An 18184-nucleotide genomic window follows, 5' to 3' on the forward strand; every position below is an offset into this window, starting at 1 on the left:
GACTCACGCGGGGGGCGTTCCGCGGAGGCCGCTGGTGCCGCGCGTGCTGACGTTTGGCTCCCGTTAGCCACCGTAGGCGCAGCGCTTCCGGTGTGCGGCCGGATGACGTGGCCGGGGCAGCGGAAACAGCGTTTCGTCGGCAGCGGCTGGGTCGGGTCCGGGTCCGGGTCCGGGCCGGGCAGAGCGAGGGCGGCTCGCGGGTAGCCTGGTGCTTGCGGTGGTGACGCGGAGGAGGCCGGCGGGGAGGATGGAGCTGCCCAGGCTGCTGCTGTGCGCGGCGTCCGCCGCGCTGCTGCTGTTGCGGGCCCGGGCCGACGAGCACGAGCACACGGTGAGGAGCCGGCTGGGCCTGCCCGCCAGCCGCGCCCCTGGTGCCCGGCGCGGCGGGTGCAGCACGGGGTGGTACAGCCGTCCCTGGGGGGGAGTGTGTGTGTGTGTGTGTGTGTTTATGGAGGCGGGACCCTCAATACCCACCACCCTGTGTGGAGGGGGGGGGGGCATACGCCCATCCCCTGTATGTATGTGTGGGGGGAGCGGGGGGCCGTGTACACCTGTCCCGTGTGTGTGTGTTTATGGAGGGGGAGATTGTGAATACCTGTGGGGGAGGGAGTGTGTGTGTGTGTGTAGATCGGGCCCTGCACACCCGGAAGTGTGGGTGGGAGGGCCTGTACACCTGTTCCCTGTGGAGTGTGTATGTTTATAGAGGAGGGGCTCTGAATACTGTTCCTTTGTGGGTGAGGGGAAGTGTAATATCTGGTCCGTAGTAGGGGTGTGGTTGTAGCAAGGAGGGTCTGTTCCATCAGTAGGGTTTGGGGCTTTGCGGGGTTGCTGAAGAGGTCAATACTCCTTCTTCTTAATAATATTTGGTCCCAAGTATTCTCCACACCCCTCCTCCCCAAAATGCTGCTTCAGGTTATGGGCTGTGTGGTGACCCCGCTGTCTGATGGGGACTATGCTGCCTGAATGACCGCTAGTCTCATGTCAGTCACTACCTAATCCAATCACAGTGGATGGCTATACTCCGTGCACAGTGGCTGGCCATACTCTGTACTGCAGAATCCTCCTCTGGAGTGGGACGAGTGTGGGCTAAGTGGGACTAAATAGATTGGAAGAAGACCTAGCCTCTGGTTAAGTATCTGTGCTCCTCAGTTTCCCTGACTGCTTGCACTTTTTCTTCCACATGTGCACATTCCTGGTCCTTTGGTACTGCTCCCCATACAGGGTACACACTGGCTCTGATTCTGTGGTTTTGACAACTTATTTGTGATAGAAGAGCAATGAAAATGACTAAATGTCTAGAAAACATGACCTATCAGGGAAGATTGAAAAAATTGGGTTTGTTTAGTTTGGGGAAGAGAAGACTGAGAGAGGACATAAGTTTTCAAATACATACAAGGTTGTTACAAGGAGGAGGGAGAAAAATTGTTGTCCTTAACCTCTGAGGATAGGACAAGAAGTACAGCGGGCTTAAATTGCAGCATAGGCAGTTTAGGTTGGACATTAGGAAAAACTGCCAAACTGTCAGGGTAGTTAACCACTGGAATAAATTGCCTAGGGAGGTAGTGGAATCTCCATCATTGCCTAACCTGCTCTTAAAAATCTCCAAACACTTGTCAGGGATGATCTAGATAATATTTAGTCCTTCCTTGAGTGCAGGTGACTGGGCTAGATGACCTCTCGAGGTCTCTTCCAGTCCTACAATTCTATGATTTATAATAGGTACAACTTTGATAAATTCAGAATGTGCCATATAACTAAAATATCATTTAGAAATAACTTTGGTATTGTCTCCTTTTTGGCCAAGTACAGCCCTGAAGTGGTCAATTTCAAGATTTAATTATCTAAATGTATTAGTGAAGATTGAAATTAGTAAGTGAAGAGAAATTGGGATGTAGTTCAGAGATTAAAATCTTTATGGTTTAAAGTCAAATATAGCTTAAAAAGGTCTTGTGTTCAGATGAAGTTGCTGGAAAATAATTCAGTATTTAATTGTACATCTGTTCACTAACTTATGTGTTCCTTTACAGAGTCTTAACTTATACATCTGCTCTTTGCACACACTAGGACCTCTTGTACTGCTTGTCTACCTCTGGTGCTAGCACCTGTAAAAATGCTGGTGTAGACATTTCATAGGTGTTTTTACAGTATCCTCTGATCCTACTTGAATCAAGTTTAGATGGTATGGTAAAATGCTTGTATAGTCTGCATTGCCACTGTTGCTAGTACTGGTGGAATTGCAGAGATACTAGATGAACTGTCCAAAAAGTCCTCATATAGGTTCACCGTCAGATTCTTCCATTATTGAGGAACACCCTGAGTATTTACTAGCATTGTGTTAATGTGGGAGAACCAGTAAGTGAAACTGAGTGCTGTATTTTAGTTGTCCAGACTGAATGAAGTGCAAAGGCCTTAAAAAGCAGCCTAAGTGATGAAATATAACTAAATTGTAAAAATTTTAGAAAAATCTAAGTACTAAAATGAAAATTAGCCTGATGATGTGTGTGAAATTTATAAATAAAACTTAAATTTATAATTCTTTTCCTTATTTGAACAATTATAATTTAGCTTAAATGTGCTTTCAAAATTGATACATAAAAAGAATATACTGTTGTAGATGACCAAGAATTGTTCTCAGTCTCCCCACCCCCCCCTTACAGAATACATTCTCCAGCAACTGAAGTAAGCAAACTTTCTTAACAGTTCATGTCCCCAGAAGTGTAGGAATGGTAGTAAATACAGGATTTCCACTCTTGTAACAGATTTGAATCCCCTGAGTCTGAAGTTTTACCTACCATGGTAAATATTATAGTCTATGTGAGCACAATGTTTTTGGTACTTGAGTTAACTGTGGCTCATTATGTCTACAAGGGGCCAATAAAACTTGACTTAGAGCAGGCTAGAATGAATATATAACTGCCTCTCCTGAAAATGTTTGCAGATCCCTTTTCAAAGCAGGTGAAATTAGCATTATAGAGCATGGCTCAGGATGCTGAGCAATCTTCTCACTTCTGGGAAATGAAAGGGTAAGCCCGGGGCCTTGTTCATCATACTAGCTAGAGTTGACGGGCCCTAGAATTCAGACGGGGTTAAAGAGAGACTGCTACTGGACATAAATTTGCCCCACCCAAAATACAAACTTTAAGTTGAAATCCCAGGTTTAATGTATCACGAACATGAGCTGTGGAAGTTGGGCTTTAGAAACAATGCTTGATATATATTGTATGTCCATGAGGCACTGAAAGAATTAGTAATTTAGGTTTGCCAATCATTTTATTTGATGAATTCTCTTTTGGATTTTGTGTGTCATCTTTTATTGCTGTTCCCTGTGCTGCTTTTGCTTCTTTGCCCTGGCAGTAAAAAGAAATGTTAATTATTTTTTCTGAAATATTGTGTGCTGTTGCTTCAGAGAACAGTATTCTGGTAAGTTTCACTCTCAACATGGGGGTAAAAAAGCAACACAATGAAGTATCTAAACATGAACTAGGGAAATACAACCTAGATGGTGCTACTATCAGGTGGGTGCATAACTGGTTGGAAAACTGTTCCCAGAGAGTAGTTATCTGTAGTTAACAGTCAAGCTGGAAGGACCTATTAAGTGGGGTCCCACAGGGATCAGTTCTGGGTCCGGTTCTGTTCAATGTTTTCATCAGTGATTTAGATAATGGCATAGAGAGTACACTTATAAAGTTTGTGGGCGATACCAAGCTGGGAGGGGTAGCAAGGGAGGAGTTGGAGGATAGGATACAATTTGAAATGGTCTGAAATAAATAGGATGAAATTCAATAAGGACAAATGCAAAGTACTCCACTTAGGAAGGACAATCAGTTGCACATACAAAATGGGAAATTACTGCCTAGGAAGGAGTACTGCAGAAAGGAAACTGGGGGGTCATAGTAGATCACAAGCTAAATATGAGTGAACAGTGTAACAATGTTTGCTTTATTCCCCAACATCACTCTGGGATGTATTAGCAGGAGTGTTGTAAGCAAAAAACAAGAAGTAATTCTTCCTCTCGACTCTGCGCTAATTAGGCCTCAGTCTGGAATATTGTGTCCAGTTCTGGGTGCCACATTTCAGGAAAGATGTGGACAAACTGGAGAAAGTCCAGAGAAGAGCAACAAAAATGATTAAAGGTCTAGAAAACATGACCTGTGAAGAAAGATTGGGAAAAATTGTGTTTGTTTAGTTTGAAAAAAAGACCGAGAGACGGCATGACAGTTTTCAAGTACATAAAAGGTTGTTACAAGGAGGAGGGAGAAAAATTGTTCTCCTTAACCTCTGAGAATAGGACAAGAAGCAATGGGCTTAAATAGCAGCAAGTTGGTTTAGGTTGGACATTAGGAAAAACTTCCTAACTGTCAAGGTGGTTAAGCACTGCAAGATATTGCCTAGGGAAGTTCTGGAATCTCCACCATTGGAGATTTTAAGTGCAGGTCAGACAAACACCCGTCAGGAATGGTCTAGATCAGTGGTTCTCAAGCTAGGGCCGCCGCTTGTTCAGGGAAAGCCCCTGGCGGGTTGGGCCGGTTTGTTTACCTGCCGCGTCCGCAGGTTCAGCTGATCGTGGCTCCCACTGGCCGCGGTTTGCTGCTCCAGGCCAATGGGGGCTGCGGGAAGAGGCGCGGACTGAGGGATGTGCTGGCCGCCCTTCCCGCAGCCCCCATTGGCCTGGAGTGGCGAACCACAGCCAATGGGAGCTGCGATCGGCCGAACCTGCGGATGCGGCAGGTAAACAAACCGGCCCAGCCCACCAGGGGCTTTCCCTGAACAAGCGGTGGCCCAAGTTTGAGAACCACTGGTCTAGATAATACTTAGTCCTGCCATGGGTGCAGGGGACTGGACTAGGTGACCTTGCGAGGTCCTCTCCAGTCCTATGATTTTATGTAGCATGTCCAGGGGTGCATGCGTTTGAAGTATCTTGATTGTTTCTTGGATTAAAATATTTGTTATCCTATTGAATTATTATCAGATAAACTTCAATAGCCCAACACGAACTCTCTGTGGCACTGACACCTATCAGACAGATGTTTTCAGGTAAAAAAAATTCTAGACACCTTTCTCCTGCACCCTTTTAGTCAGTTGTTGTGTGGACTTCAGAAACATATAGATGAAATAGCCTGCAGGCTAACCTTAGCAGGGTTACCATGCTAATTTTGCCACTCTTATGAAGGAGCCTAAAGCTTTGTCCCACTTGAAATGAGCTCTGTGGAAAGAAATGGGTTTGCAACATACATACCATGTGCCTAAGAATGGTCTGGCTGTTGCTGTGTTTCTTTTTAGAGTATTTTCAACTTTATGCATTTATTTTATGTTGTTTGTTGCATCCGGCTTGAAAGTGCCACTTGAAGCATTGTTACCAACTAATGGAAATACTTCTGATCACCAGTCCATACTACAAATACAGCTGTAAACTAGATTGGTGGTGTGCCATAATCAGTAGTATCTCGGTAATGTCTTATTGTTAGTGTGGATGTTGCAATGTGGTCCTAGCTCTAGTCAGTACAGCCTTGCTGGAGGACTACCCAGAAAAAGTGTTAGAACTGCTAAAAAGTGGCCATATAGATACCACTACCCATGATAGTTATGCTAGGTAGAGCATGGTTATATTTTACTAATATTGTGTCAATTATGAAAAAAGTTTCTAAAGCTTTAGTTTGTCAGAGATGGCACAGGCATAAAGGGGAAGCTTGTGTTTATGGTGATACTTCTCTGGGCTATTACTACATGTTTAGGCAGTCAAAATAGATCATTAGGTTCTCAACATAGTTACCAGAATTACTGAACTGATATCAAACTTGGTACAGAAAATTCTGTGAAACCAAATTTGTGACACCTAATTAAACTTAGTTTAAATTGGTATGTTTACATCTTAAGAGTTTGGTGATAGGTATTTAAAATTGTACATTTATGCAACCTTCTATAATATTCTAAACTGAAGTAGTGGACTTTGGATTGTGGAACCATCAAGATGTTTCTTGTTCAGTCTTTGCTGATTCTAGTTTTAGAAATAGTCGCGTCATATTTTTTATCTTAGTAGGATCCTGGGACCATATACACTGTATCGTCTACTATGAAGCAACAAAACATGAAATTGCCAATTATGCCAGTCCTGAAGATGCAACACTTCTTATTTGTTGGCTTTTTTTGTGTGTGTGTGTGCTGCCTTCATGTTACATTCAACAGCACCTACTTAACAGATCTGTCTACTGTTATATTCTTGTTAGGACACAGGTGGCTATCATCTTGTAGCTGTAAGGCTGTCTTCCCGGTCTTTTTAAGGGACACGGTTTTTTTGTGCAAGGTGGGGTAGAAAGGGGATAAAGATTATGATGTAGGCATTTCTAGAATAGCGTTGTCCTTTGTGGCTGCAAGATAAGTAATTCTTGTTGATTTGAAGGAGCCCTGGAAGCTTGGCTAAAGCTTGTTTTCATAGCAAAACAAATCTAAAATTGCATTTAAATAGACCAGTAAATTTGCTTACGTTTTTATTATAAACAGGAACTGCATCTTGGTAATGAAGTACAGTAACTCCTCACTTAAAGTCGTCCCGGTTAACGTTCTTTCGTTGTTACGTTGCTGATCAATTAGGGAACATGCTCGTTTAAAGTTGCGCAATGCTCCCTTATAACGTTGTTTGGCAGTGCTTTGTCCACTGCTTGCAGAAAGAGCAACCCATTGGAGCTAGTGGTGGGGTGGACCGGCAGACCCCCATTAGCTCCCCGCTCCCCTAAGTTCCCTATGGAGCAGGCACCCAGCAGGCTATCAATTGCCGGGCAGTTCAGCTGCCCCTCCCCCCACTGCCGTGTGCTGCTCCTGTCTTCTGCCTTGGAGCTGCTCCCGGGAGCCTCTTGCTTGCTGTGCGAAGGGGGGGGGGGGAGAGAAGAGGGGTGCTAATGTCAGGGTGTCCCCCTGCTCCTGCCCCCCCCCCCCGCTATTTTACCCCATTTCCATAGAGCGGGGGTGGGGGTGGAGGGACGACAACACAACAGGGCTCAGGATGGAGGGAGCTTGCTGGCAGCAGCTGCTGTCTCAACTTGCTGATCTACTTAAAAAGGCAGTGTACTTAGACTGGGGTCAGCATACTTAAAGGCGCAATGCGCGATTCTCTCACACATACTGTGTGTGTCTCTGTCTGTCTCTGCCATGCTGTCTCTCCTCCCTCAATTTGTGCTGCCTTGTAGAGTGTGAGGCTACATTAACAACAATGTGTTAACCCGTGAGAGCTCAGCTGAGTTCATCATTTAGCAGCAAGGCATTCCCTGGGAAATATCCCACCCTCTGACTTCACCACTCAACCAAGCTTCACAATCATCATTGCTGTGTACAGTATTAAATTGTTTGTTTAAAACTTATACTCTGTATATGTATGTGTATGTGTTTTTTATATATATATATATGTCTTTTGTCTGGCGAAAAAAAATTCCCTGGAACCTAACCCCCATTTACATTAATTCTTATGGGGAAACTGGATTAGCTTAACATAGTTTCGCTTAAAGTAGCATTTTTCAGGAACATAACTGCAATGTTAAGCAAGGAGTTACTGTAACTACAGATTCTAAATTTAAGTAAAGTTATCACCTCATGTCCCCTGCTCTGATAATCATGACTGACCACTGACTTGTTTCACCACTTTGCACAATTACTGCATTATTACTTGTCACCCACAAGACTCATTAGAATTAATTTCTAGCTGAGGCAGAAATTTATTCCTTTGTAAAAATGTTTTTCATATATTTAAACAAGACAGATCAGGTAGTGTATCAAAACCCTTACCATCTTATGTGCTGTGAGAACCAGATGCTCTTTTTAGATAAATGTCTGTTTATCTGCTCTTACTTTCTCCTAGTTTTGTTGGCTTGTCTTATTGTTGAGTTAGACATTTGATACTGTTGTTCTCACACACTTTACCTGATCACTGCTAACTTTTCACTGACTATTCTGTTCATCCTCATAGGGAGCTCCTGATGCAGTCTTCATTTTTTTCTCCAAATGCCTAAATACAGCTGTCATTGAATCGTCTGTAGCTAGAGAGGAAATTTCTGTTTGAAAAGCAGGAGAGGGAAACTATCACATCCAGTTACATAATCTTACAGTACAAGTGATTTTAAGAAAAGACCATCTGGCTCCCCTGTGGCATGCCTTATTCAATTCAATGCTGCTTTTGATACCCTAGCAGAAGTAAAAGGGATTTTGATTTGCTGTCTTGCTTTCTAGAGGATAGAACTGAGTAAGTGAGCACTTGTCCAGTAGATTCTCTCAGTCAGGACTCTGTTTTGTCTCATCTACTCAGAATGTGAGGCTAATTAGAAAGGTTTGTGAGAAGATGTAGGCTTAATGACTTCTGTATATTTATGACATTGATTTAAAACTCAGTCTCACAGACCTGTATGATGTGTCTGAATGACTTACCTAGTGCCTGAAATCATTTCTCCAAACTGAGGGAGTACCTGCCACTTATTACTTAGGTTTGTAGCCTGGTACGTAGGTGGGAAGGGCAAATGGGTGTCATGTTAGATTCTCATAACAGAGGAATTACCCCATATTTCCTTGTATTTGTTTCATAGGCAGCCCAGGTTTCAGTGGCTTCTACCTTATTAGTTAGAAAATTACATTAATACAGATGCTTTCTGGCTTGCTTCCATGTCCAAAGCTATCCACAGCTTAAAGATTCTTACTTAAAAAGGAACACAATTAACTTTCCCAGACTTTTGATTGCCTTTTACTTCTAACTTCTGCTTTCAAACACACAGTGATCTGAAAAAGACAACACAACCTATATTGGTAGGTTTGCATTTCTTTTACCTCTACTACAATATACACTGCACATGTTCTGAGGAAAGTCACATCCTCTCCACAATTCAATTTCCACAACACTAGCCACATCAATTTCTACACAAGGTGTAACTAGTTCTTTTTTGAACACCGAGTAAAGGCCATTTACTTAACATATAATCCAAAGGGCTATCCTTAGAGGGTTTTACCAGAGACCCACCCATCTACCTGCTTACATTCTAACAGAGAATTACACAGAGAACAGAGGGAATTATGGCCTAATAGGATCCTACTACAGGAATTTCTACTAATACTGATCGCTACAGGGGATGGGACAGAAAGATCCCAGTTCGACCTCAGAGCTTCATCGCACACGATGGCTTCCACTCTGAGGAATTACAAATGAGACGCTCGGTTCCGTCCACACACCTAACGCCCAAATGTATAAAACAGAAATTCATTAACCGGTTAACCAGAACAGAACCAGACCAGAACCAGATAGTGTCTCCTTATCCTATTGGGACTCACCTTATCGGAACACGAATCCCAGGGGCCGCAGTGAAGCAGAGAAAAGGGGCGAAGCACCCTGTTGGCGCCGTTCCCAGTTCGCCGCAGCCGTCCGGAGTCCAATGTCCGAGCTAGGAGAGTCCCATCTGGGGTCAACAGAAACTGTCACCGAAATGTCGGGTCCACCTAGCTGAGAGCCAATAACAGCCAGACAGGGTTAAGGAAGAGTTGCTTTATTCTGCAGAAGAAAGGAGAGCTTTGCACCTTGGTACAAAAACTCTGTCTTACACAAATTTCACAGATCCTTTATACACATTCAAAGACCCTTGCCGTGTTAACACTTGATTGGTGGTTGCCAGAGCCGTGCTTCTGTTATCTGGTCAGTGAAAACCGGCTTGGGGATAGTTCCCTCTACCTCAAGGCAGAGGAGAGAAGACACCTCACTACACAGTAGTCTGAACTTTTGAACTGTCTGCTTCCCCCTAATGGCCACTGGTTGACATAAAGGCTGCTAGCTGTTAAGGGGGGGTCACTAGTAACTTTCACAGTTGGAAGAAATTCCAATACTATTATTCACAAGCAAAACAAGAGGTCTATCCATCCCCCAAGGAACTTACAATCTTAGTTGAACATATCATACAATTCATTGTAGGGATGTATTGCAAGGATGAAGCTAATAATAGTAAAAGACACTTTTAGATGCACTGTTTTTGTATAAAGCAACAGAGGGTCCTGTGGCACCTTTAAGACTAACAGAAGTATTGGGAGCATAAGCTTTTGTGGGTAAGAACCTTACTTCTTCAGATGCATCTTAAAGGTGCCACAGGACCCTCTGTTGCTTTTTACAGATTCAGACTAACACGGCTACCCATCTGATACTTGTTTTTGTATATAGCTTTATATATTTTTTGTATAACAAGTGGTAGTTCTTCCTACTTCAAAAAATCAATCTGTCTGTTTCCAAGCTCCTAAATTCTCTAATACTTCTGTTGTTTGCTTAATTAAGGAGGGAACAGTTGTCTTGTCTTGTACTTATAGTTGGCTTGGCTTTTTGGCAAGTCACACTTCATACTGTTGGGAGAATGGTAACTGTTATTTGCAAGATTGCTACACTGATAAGTTTATGGCACTGCATAAATAAATGGTGCTTTATAGGCAAGGTATGATCTCTTCCCCCAGAGGGTTTACAGTCCAAGATGCAAGAGAATTAAGTTCTTCTCGTAGATAGGAGTTGCTCCTGTCTTCAGGGATGTTTATGATTTGGCTAGGTTTAAGTGCTTCCTGTGTTTAGGGTTTGTTGCTAGTATAGTGAGGAAGTGTGATAAACATCTTACTGGAATGATTGAAGTTGTCCTCTTCTGCTCATTTTACTCTTTGAAGTCTCAAGCCTTAATTAAATGTTGTGGGATAGGATATTATGGCTTTCTAATTATGAAGTTTTTTGAATGATAAGGAAGAGATGTATGTTTCATTGTGTTTTGGTGGTGATTATTTTTGCATCTTTGTTTCCTGCTAGATGAAGGTACTGATCAAAACTAGTTTTCTGATAGCAAGGTGGAAGGAGTGCTAGTAGCAAATACTATTACCAATAAATACACATCTGCCATAAATAAAGTAATGAGTGACCAGGAAACTTGGTGGAATCTGATACTCCATCTTTATCTCACCTCTTTGTGAGAGGCAGGGGGAGTCTGTCTTTAATTTGCTTATTCAGTGGCCTAAGACTGAAACTGATAACTCATTTCACAATGTCCCACTAAATGGTCTACAACTACATCACACAACCACCATAACTCCCATGTCCCTCTCAGCTGAGAGGCAAGGGATTGAATGAATTCCTTTTCATGCTTAATTGGGTCCTCTCTCCCAAGAGCGAAATGATGGCATTCTGGGTTGTGTGAGGAAAACAGCCTCCTGTCACTACCCATGTTTGTATGTTTTCTATATTTGTATTACAGTAGCATCTGGAAGCCCCTGTTGAGATCAGGGTCTCAATATGCTGAGCACGTATGAACACAGAGTCCCTGCCCCAAAGAGTTGACCGTCTAGTTACAGAATTAATCTACAATCTGTTCTGAAGATAAATGGAGGAATTCACTCTCAGGCCTGTCAGTCTGTTTTTTTTAATTAACATGTTTATATTTGAACAAGAAAGCAGAACTTTGTCTTGTTTTAATACTTACTTATAGTATATAATTGATTTAATTCATTTTAAAGGTGACCTGGAATGCTTCCCAAAAAATTTTGAGATCACCATTCAGTAACAGACTGCCTGCAAATAAGTACATTATTAAAATGGGAGTTAATTTTTTTTCCTCTTAACTTTCTGTGGAAGACAAGAGTTTAGAAGCTTAAGAAAATTAACACAATCCACTACTGAAAAAGAATACAGCTCCGTTTACAAGTCAGCGTGTCATCAACTGTTGCATGAGAGAAACAGTACTTGAAAGAAATTTGGATCTTGATAGGTAACGCTTGAATACTTGAACATTTACTCAAAAACCACTAGGGGGAGGAAGGTACAAAAGTCAAGTCAGGCATTACAAAAGGAGAGAAAGATGGGGATATAGCCCCCAATCTGCCAGCAGAATCAGGAACATGGTAAGGAGCCTAATGTTCACTTCAGTTGTTGAATGCTATACTTCCCACCTTCCCTCAGCTTTCTGCAAGGATGGATTGTTATGCTGCACCAGTATAACCTTTCAAGTTGGTGGTAGAGAGAAGGGAACCTCTTCTGGCTTTCTCTGACATGTTGAATTGTTTTTCTTTGCTCCCCTCTCATTTCTCCTTCCCCATCCCTAAAATCTCCTGTACCTCTGCTACTTTCCCAAGTAAAGTGAAACTGACAAATGGCTGGTTAGTATTATTGCTGGACATGCAGTAGTGAAACTGACCAAATATTTATCATTGATTGCTGCAGATGTAATACAAAAGAGTACAAGGCTTTCCATTATAAGCAGCTTTGATTTGTTAATAAAGTGGCATGATGGAATGAAAGGATTAAATCTTTTCTCAAAACATGGTGACTTAAATTCATAAATCAGAATAAAACATATTTTTAAGCACTCATGGCTCAAGCACTCTACATGTGGGTTTGTAGCTAATTATTTCTAGGCCCAACTAGCTTTATGGCAGTTAACTATTCATATAATTGTGTTTAAGGACTTTTGTTAATTTGTTGAAATGGAAAGTGTCTAACTCTTATCTACCAGTTACTTTGACTGCACGATAAAAAATACACTTATGCCTAATTGACATTTGATTCTCCTTTCCACTCAAAGTAACATAAATATTTGTAAAAAGAACAGGAGTACTTGTGGCACATTAGAGACTAACAAATTTATTAGAGCATAAGCTTTCGTGGACTACAGCCCACTTCTTCGGATGCATACAGAGTGGAATAAATATTAAGGATATATATATACACACACATACAGAGAGCATAAACAGGTGGGAGTTGTCTTACCAACTCTGAGAGGCCAATTAAGTAAGAGAAAAAAAACTTTTGAAGTGATAATCAAGATAGCCCAGTACAGACAGTTTGATAAGAAGTATGAGAATACTTAGTATTCTCACCTGTTTATGCTCTCTGTATGTGTGTGTATATATATCTCCTCAATATTTATTCCACTCTGTATGCATCCGAAGAAGTGGGCTGTAGTCCACGAAAGCTTATGCTCTAATAAATTTGTTAGTCTCTAAGGTGCCACAAGTACTCCTGTTCTTTTTGCGGATACAGACTAACACGGCTGCTACTCTGAAACCTGTCATAAATATTTGTTCCATTTATATACATCTCAGCCTTGTGAGAACACTTCATTCTTGCATATTTATGGGGTCTGAATTTTAGCTCTTAAGTAGGATTGAAATGGATTTGCCATGTGCAAATACAATTATATGCACCTATTCCTGGCTTGAAAACCGGACCCAGGTGGTTTGGTGAATTGATGGTATAGTCACCACTATTGACGTGTGGAGGAAAGGCTAGCGGTAAACTGTTTTAGTCCTGTAAAGACTGTTAAAAGCACAATAAAAAAAAAAAAAACTAGTCAAGGTTAGCATTTTACAAAGTGTATCACACATGATAACTTAAACACTTTGGTTCTTATTTTTGTGAGTCCATCCCAACATCTGAGCATTAATGGAGACATTTATCTGAGGAGTGCATATATTAAGAGTGTTTGGAATTATGATAGAACTTGAAAAAACTTTAGCCAGCTACTGGCTGGGGTACTACATTTACTGACCAGAGGTAGCTACAAGTGATGAGGTTTTAATTGCTTTTACAGAGAAGTCCAGGGCAAAACCCTGTTGAGAGGGCTACACTTATTGCTACTTCTAGTTATTAAGATGGAGGGTACTTGTGTTCTACCAAGGTACAATTTACGCATCCTGTATGGAGTCTTTGGCAAATTTATACAGTTGCAGATAAAAAAGATAAAGGAGTTTCTCTTCAATGCTTTTTGTAAGTTTCTATGCTTTCAATTTCAGGGAATGTTACCTGTAAAGGGCCACTGATGCTTCATACCCTTATGCCAAATATTTGTTTAAATGCCTAAGAGGAGCAGGCATAAATTTCTCCCCCCCTCCCATGCCCCCAAATATTTGTCTTATGTGATGCTCTTTTAGTTGTCTAACTCAAAGTGCAGATGGTGTTTGGACCTCTCCTTTCTGAACTCCCCAAATATACCACTGCCTCTCTAAATAACATGAAGAATGGATGTGCTTACTTTTACTGTGATAGACTTCTCATATGTTTCAATATTCTTTCTTTTAGTACCAAGATAAAGAAGAAGTCGTTCTTTGGATGAATACAGTAGGACCTTACCACAATCGCCAAGAGACATACAAATACTTCTCTCTTCCCTTCTGCGTGGGATCAAAAAAAAGCATCAGTCATTATCATGAAACACTAGGAGAAGCACTTCAAGGAGTTGAATTGGAATTTAGTGGTCTGGACATTAAATTTAAAGGTAAGCATTCTAAGATGTATTAAAAAATCCCCTACATTTAATCTCTGAATTAAAAACTCCTGGGTAAGAGACACTTTCAGTTCCCTTGACTAGTAGATTTCTCATTGTTGATCACAACTTTGTATGAAAACAGAGGCTTTTATTACAAATGGTCTCTTAAACACACTGAATTTCTTTGTCTCTCTCATTCACCCCTTAAAGATATCTTCTTTCAGCAGTTAATAAACTTTTGTGGTAACTGATTATGGCCATTCAAATGTTGAATGTGGACAGGGTTGAAGAAAATCAAAGAATGCTCAGTATGAAAGTAGAGTATATTGCTTTTATTTCTGAAGGTTAAAAAGTTTTCAAAATATAATAGTGCAGCTCTTAATTTATGAACAGAGTACATATAAAATGACTGCTCAATACCACATGTTGGCACAGGTAGATCTTAGAGGAGCTTCTCTTTGCTTTTCTGTATTATTGAAAACAGGGCAACTCAGACATGTGAGATATTTAGCCATATGCACTCTTTAGAAAAACCTAGTGTAGAACAGGGGTGGGCAAACTTTTTGGCCCAAGGGCCACATCTGGGTATGGAAATTGTATGGCGGGCCATGAATGCAATTGGTGGTGCAGGAGGGTGCTCCGGGCTGGGATCAAGGGGTTTGGAGGGTGAGAGGAGGATCAGGGCTAGGTTGGGGGTTGGGGTGCAGGCTCCGGGCGGTGCTTACCTCAAGCAGTTCCTCGAAGTAGCGGCATGTCCCCCTCTCTGGCTCCTATGCAGAGGCGCAGTCAGGCGGATCGGCACGCTGCCCCTTCTGCAGGCGCTGCCCCTGCAGCTCCCATTGGCCATGGTTCCTGGCCAGTGGGAGCTGTGGGGGTGGCACTTGGGGTGGAGGCAGTGTGTGGAGCCTCCTGGCTGCCCCTGTGCGTAGGAGCTGGAGAGGGAACATCCCGTTGCTTCCGGGAGCCATGGCATGCGCAGAGTGGTGCGAGCCCACGGCTGGAGCACCGGAGCGGGGCAAGCCCCGGACCCTGCTCCCTGGCAGGAGCTCAAGGGCTGGATTAAAACGTCTGAAGGGCCGGATGCGGTCCCCAGGCTGTAGTTTGCCCACCCCGGTGTAGAATATAAAGAATGTATTGAGGTTGATTTTGAAGGAAAACTAGTTTTGTAGAACAGAGCATGTTCTGTGGCTTTAATCTTACTCTTTAAACTTCTGTGTTCTGGTAATAGTGTTCCTATTGGTGTGTAAAATTGGAATTATGGTTTTGCTGTTTTTGCTATTGGGGTAGACACGAGCTGTGGACCTCTTCCAGACCCTCTTCAGCATAATAAAGGAAGAACTTGAAAGTGAGAATGTGGGTACTACTGTGACTACATTTTTCAAGTATGCTGAGCACATGCAGCTCCTCTTGAGATCAATAGATGCTGTGGTTGTTCAGCACTTTTGAAAGTCCTGCCCAAAATTAATGTTGTTGAATATTCTATCCCTCTTGTTTACTCTTCCAGTTGTAAAAGCATCGCTAATGATTTTTTTGCCCAGTATTTTTATAAAAATAAAAGTTGATAAAACATAAAATTGAAAAACCAAAAATATATAGGTCTACTTTCTATAACAATTCAGACTGAAAGCACTGCTACCATTAATTTTCTTTTTGTATGCAATGTTTGAACCTTTTTTGGAATATAAAGTTAAAAATAAATTGGAATTGGGTTTAGGGGAGGGAAATGACATGAATTTCCACAGTTAAGATTTATCACTTTCCAGTTCCATTATTTCTTTCAATTCATTTGACTACTACATTTAAAATAATGATCAACAGGATAATTGATGTCTTACTTCCTCTTCTGAATGGATATTCTATGAACTACTAGCTTCTACAGTGAATCTCTAAAACTAAATGTGAAATTGCACAATACATAGGTTACATGTAACCTGTGTCGAAGACTGTTAAAATGAGCTACAAAACTGACTTAACTTGGTAGAAGTTCCACTTTGAAAGGGTTTTTTGTAGTCTTCTGTAAAATGGATCATTGCTGATGGTAAAAATCTGTATCTACAGAGACACAAAGCACAATGAAGTTACTTAAAAATAATAGAAAACACATGTACTGTTAGATTAACAGTAGATCATTGGTCTTTCAATGTCCTTTCAGTATCAGGAAAAATCTTTTTTGCTTTTCCAAAAATAAAAATAAAAAATGCATTTGCTGAGGCAGGTCAGTTTTTTAGCATAGCTGCTCTTAACTTGTCTGGTAAGTATTCATAACTTATGTAGAGTTCACAGAGCAGCATGGTCTGATAAACCATGCATGCTCATCTGCACTGCTTAGCTTAAGTTTCAAAGCATTTTATTGACTAATGAGAAATTGCTATGAGTCTACATGAAAAATATACTCAATTTCTCCCTAGAGAACTAAACATACCAGCAAAAAGCAGATCTAGATGGGAATACAGAGGGTACACGTAAGCTCCAGAGGCAGCATACTACTGAGGAGGCTAGCCCCACAAGTGCTGGGAAGGGAGAAGGCACAAGGATTCCTAGTGGGTCATTGTTATTGGGCCATGCTCTGATGGCTCCATTTTCATATTGGATTTCTTGCTTTTATATGGCTGGAAAATAGAGGCTCTTTTCTACCTCTTTTGACTGTTGGAAAGGAGAAGCTTTCTTCCACACTCTCCTGAGGGTCGGGTGGGGCAAGGATTCTACTATTCAAACTTTACACCACAGCATCATGACTATGAATGGTCTCTACTGCTCTCTCCAGCCTTTTTGGGGCCGTCTTCCTGCACGAATAGCTCTACTACCTTCTTCTGCAGTTGCTTAGAACTTTCCCAGGAAGACGCCTGAGACTCAGAGGAGTGTTTACACTTTCACTTGCTGCTCTTCATAATACTGTACCACTGTTCACTCAGCATAGCGTTGTCATGTATCAGCAGCCACAGACGCACTTGGGAAGACAACACTGCATTGGTTTAGGTTCACTTTGTGTTTGAAGATTATGATTAGCCCTTGAGGGCTAGAAACTCCAGTATTAAAACATTAAGAATCTGAAAGTGAAACTGACTTTATAGGTTTTTTTTGTTTGCCAAGCTGAAAAATGCAATAAGTCAATAAAGCAAAAAGGGGACTTACAATATTAAGACTGAAATATTAAGGTGCCAGTGGTTATTTGCAATTTAAGTTGAGTGTCTCTTTAAGAAGAGAGAAAATGCAAGATGGAGCACAGTGTCCCAAAATCTTGAGTACTGCCCAAATCTAACTGAAGCTCCCAAGACTATGCAAAAGCTTTTACGTAAACTGATCTTTTCCCTGGAGTTTCTAGCAGAAGCAGTGAATCTCCAAATTACAGCTTGGCTGACCTATATGGCAGAATGATTCAGTCCGCTTCACTACTTGACTGCTCATTTCTGCACTTGTGGATTTTAACATTAGCTGCCATTTTTTGGTGGCCGTCACTGGCACAGGTAGTAAGGTTCACTTAACACAGTCAGAGACAACCTAGGGAGAGGAAACCACTACCATTTCCTGTCAGGTAAGGTAGCTCTTACATCCCTGGCTGATAATTTGTCTTTCTCCTTCTTAGGCTTTTCCTTTTCAGTGGATTAAACACTAGTTATTTACTAAGCCACTTTGATAGGAAACACTACTGGAAATAGGTGGATAAAAGCAGTGGTTTTCAAACTTTTTTTCCAGTTGAAGAAAATGGTTGATGCCCGTGGGGCAATGGAGCTGGGGATGAGGGGTTTGGTGTGTGGGAGGGGGCTCCGGGGTGGGGCAGGGGATTGGGGTGTGGGAGGGGGTCATGTCTTTGGGCTGGAGGTGCATGTTCTGGGGTGGGGCTGGGGATGAGCCGTTTGGGGTGCAGGAGAGGGCTCCAGGTTTGGGGGGGCTCAGGACTGGGGCAGAGGTTAGGGTTTGGGAGGGGATTAGGGCTGGGGGTG

At 42.0% G+C, this 18184-nt stretch overlaps 1 protein-coding gene across 1 annotated transcript in view; it reads left to right on the forward strand.

The window, feature by feature from the left end:
• Nucleotides 1-18184, forward strand: part of TM9SF3 (transmembrane 9 superfamily member 3) — an 86563-nt gene continuing 68379 nt past the window's right edge. The window contains exons 1-2 of the mRNA XM_005312074.5: nucleotides 1-331; nucleotides 14057-14252. Of these exons, the coding sequence (XP_005312131.1) occupies nucleotides 248-331; nucleotides 14057-14252 (280 nt within the window). The 5' untranslated portion in view covers nucleotides 1-247. The remainder of the gene's footprint in view (nucleotides 332-14056; nucleotides 14253-18184) is intronic.

This window comes from Chrysemys picta, chromosome 7, assembly GCF_011386835.1.
Source record: "Chrysemys picta bellii isolate R12L10 chromosome 7, ASM1138683v2, whole genome shotgun sequence".
NCBI lineage: Eukaryota > Metazoa > Chordata > Testudines > Emydidae > Chrysemys > Chrysemys picta.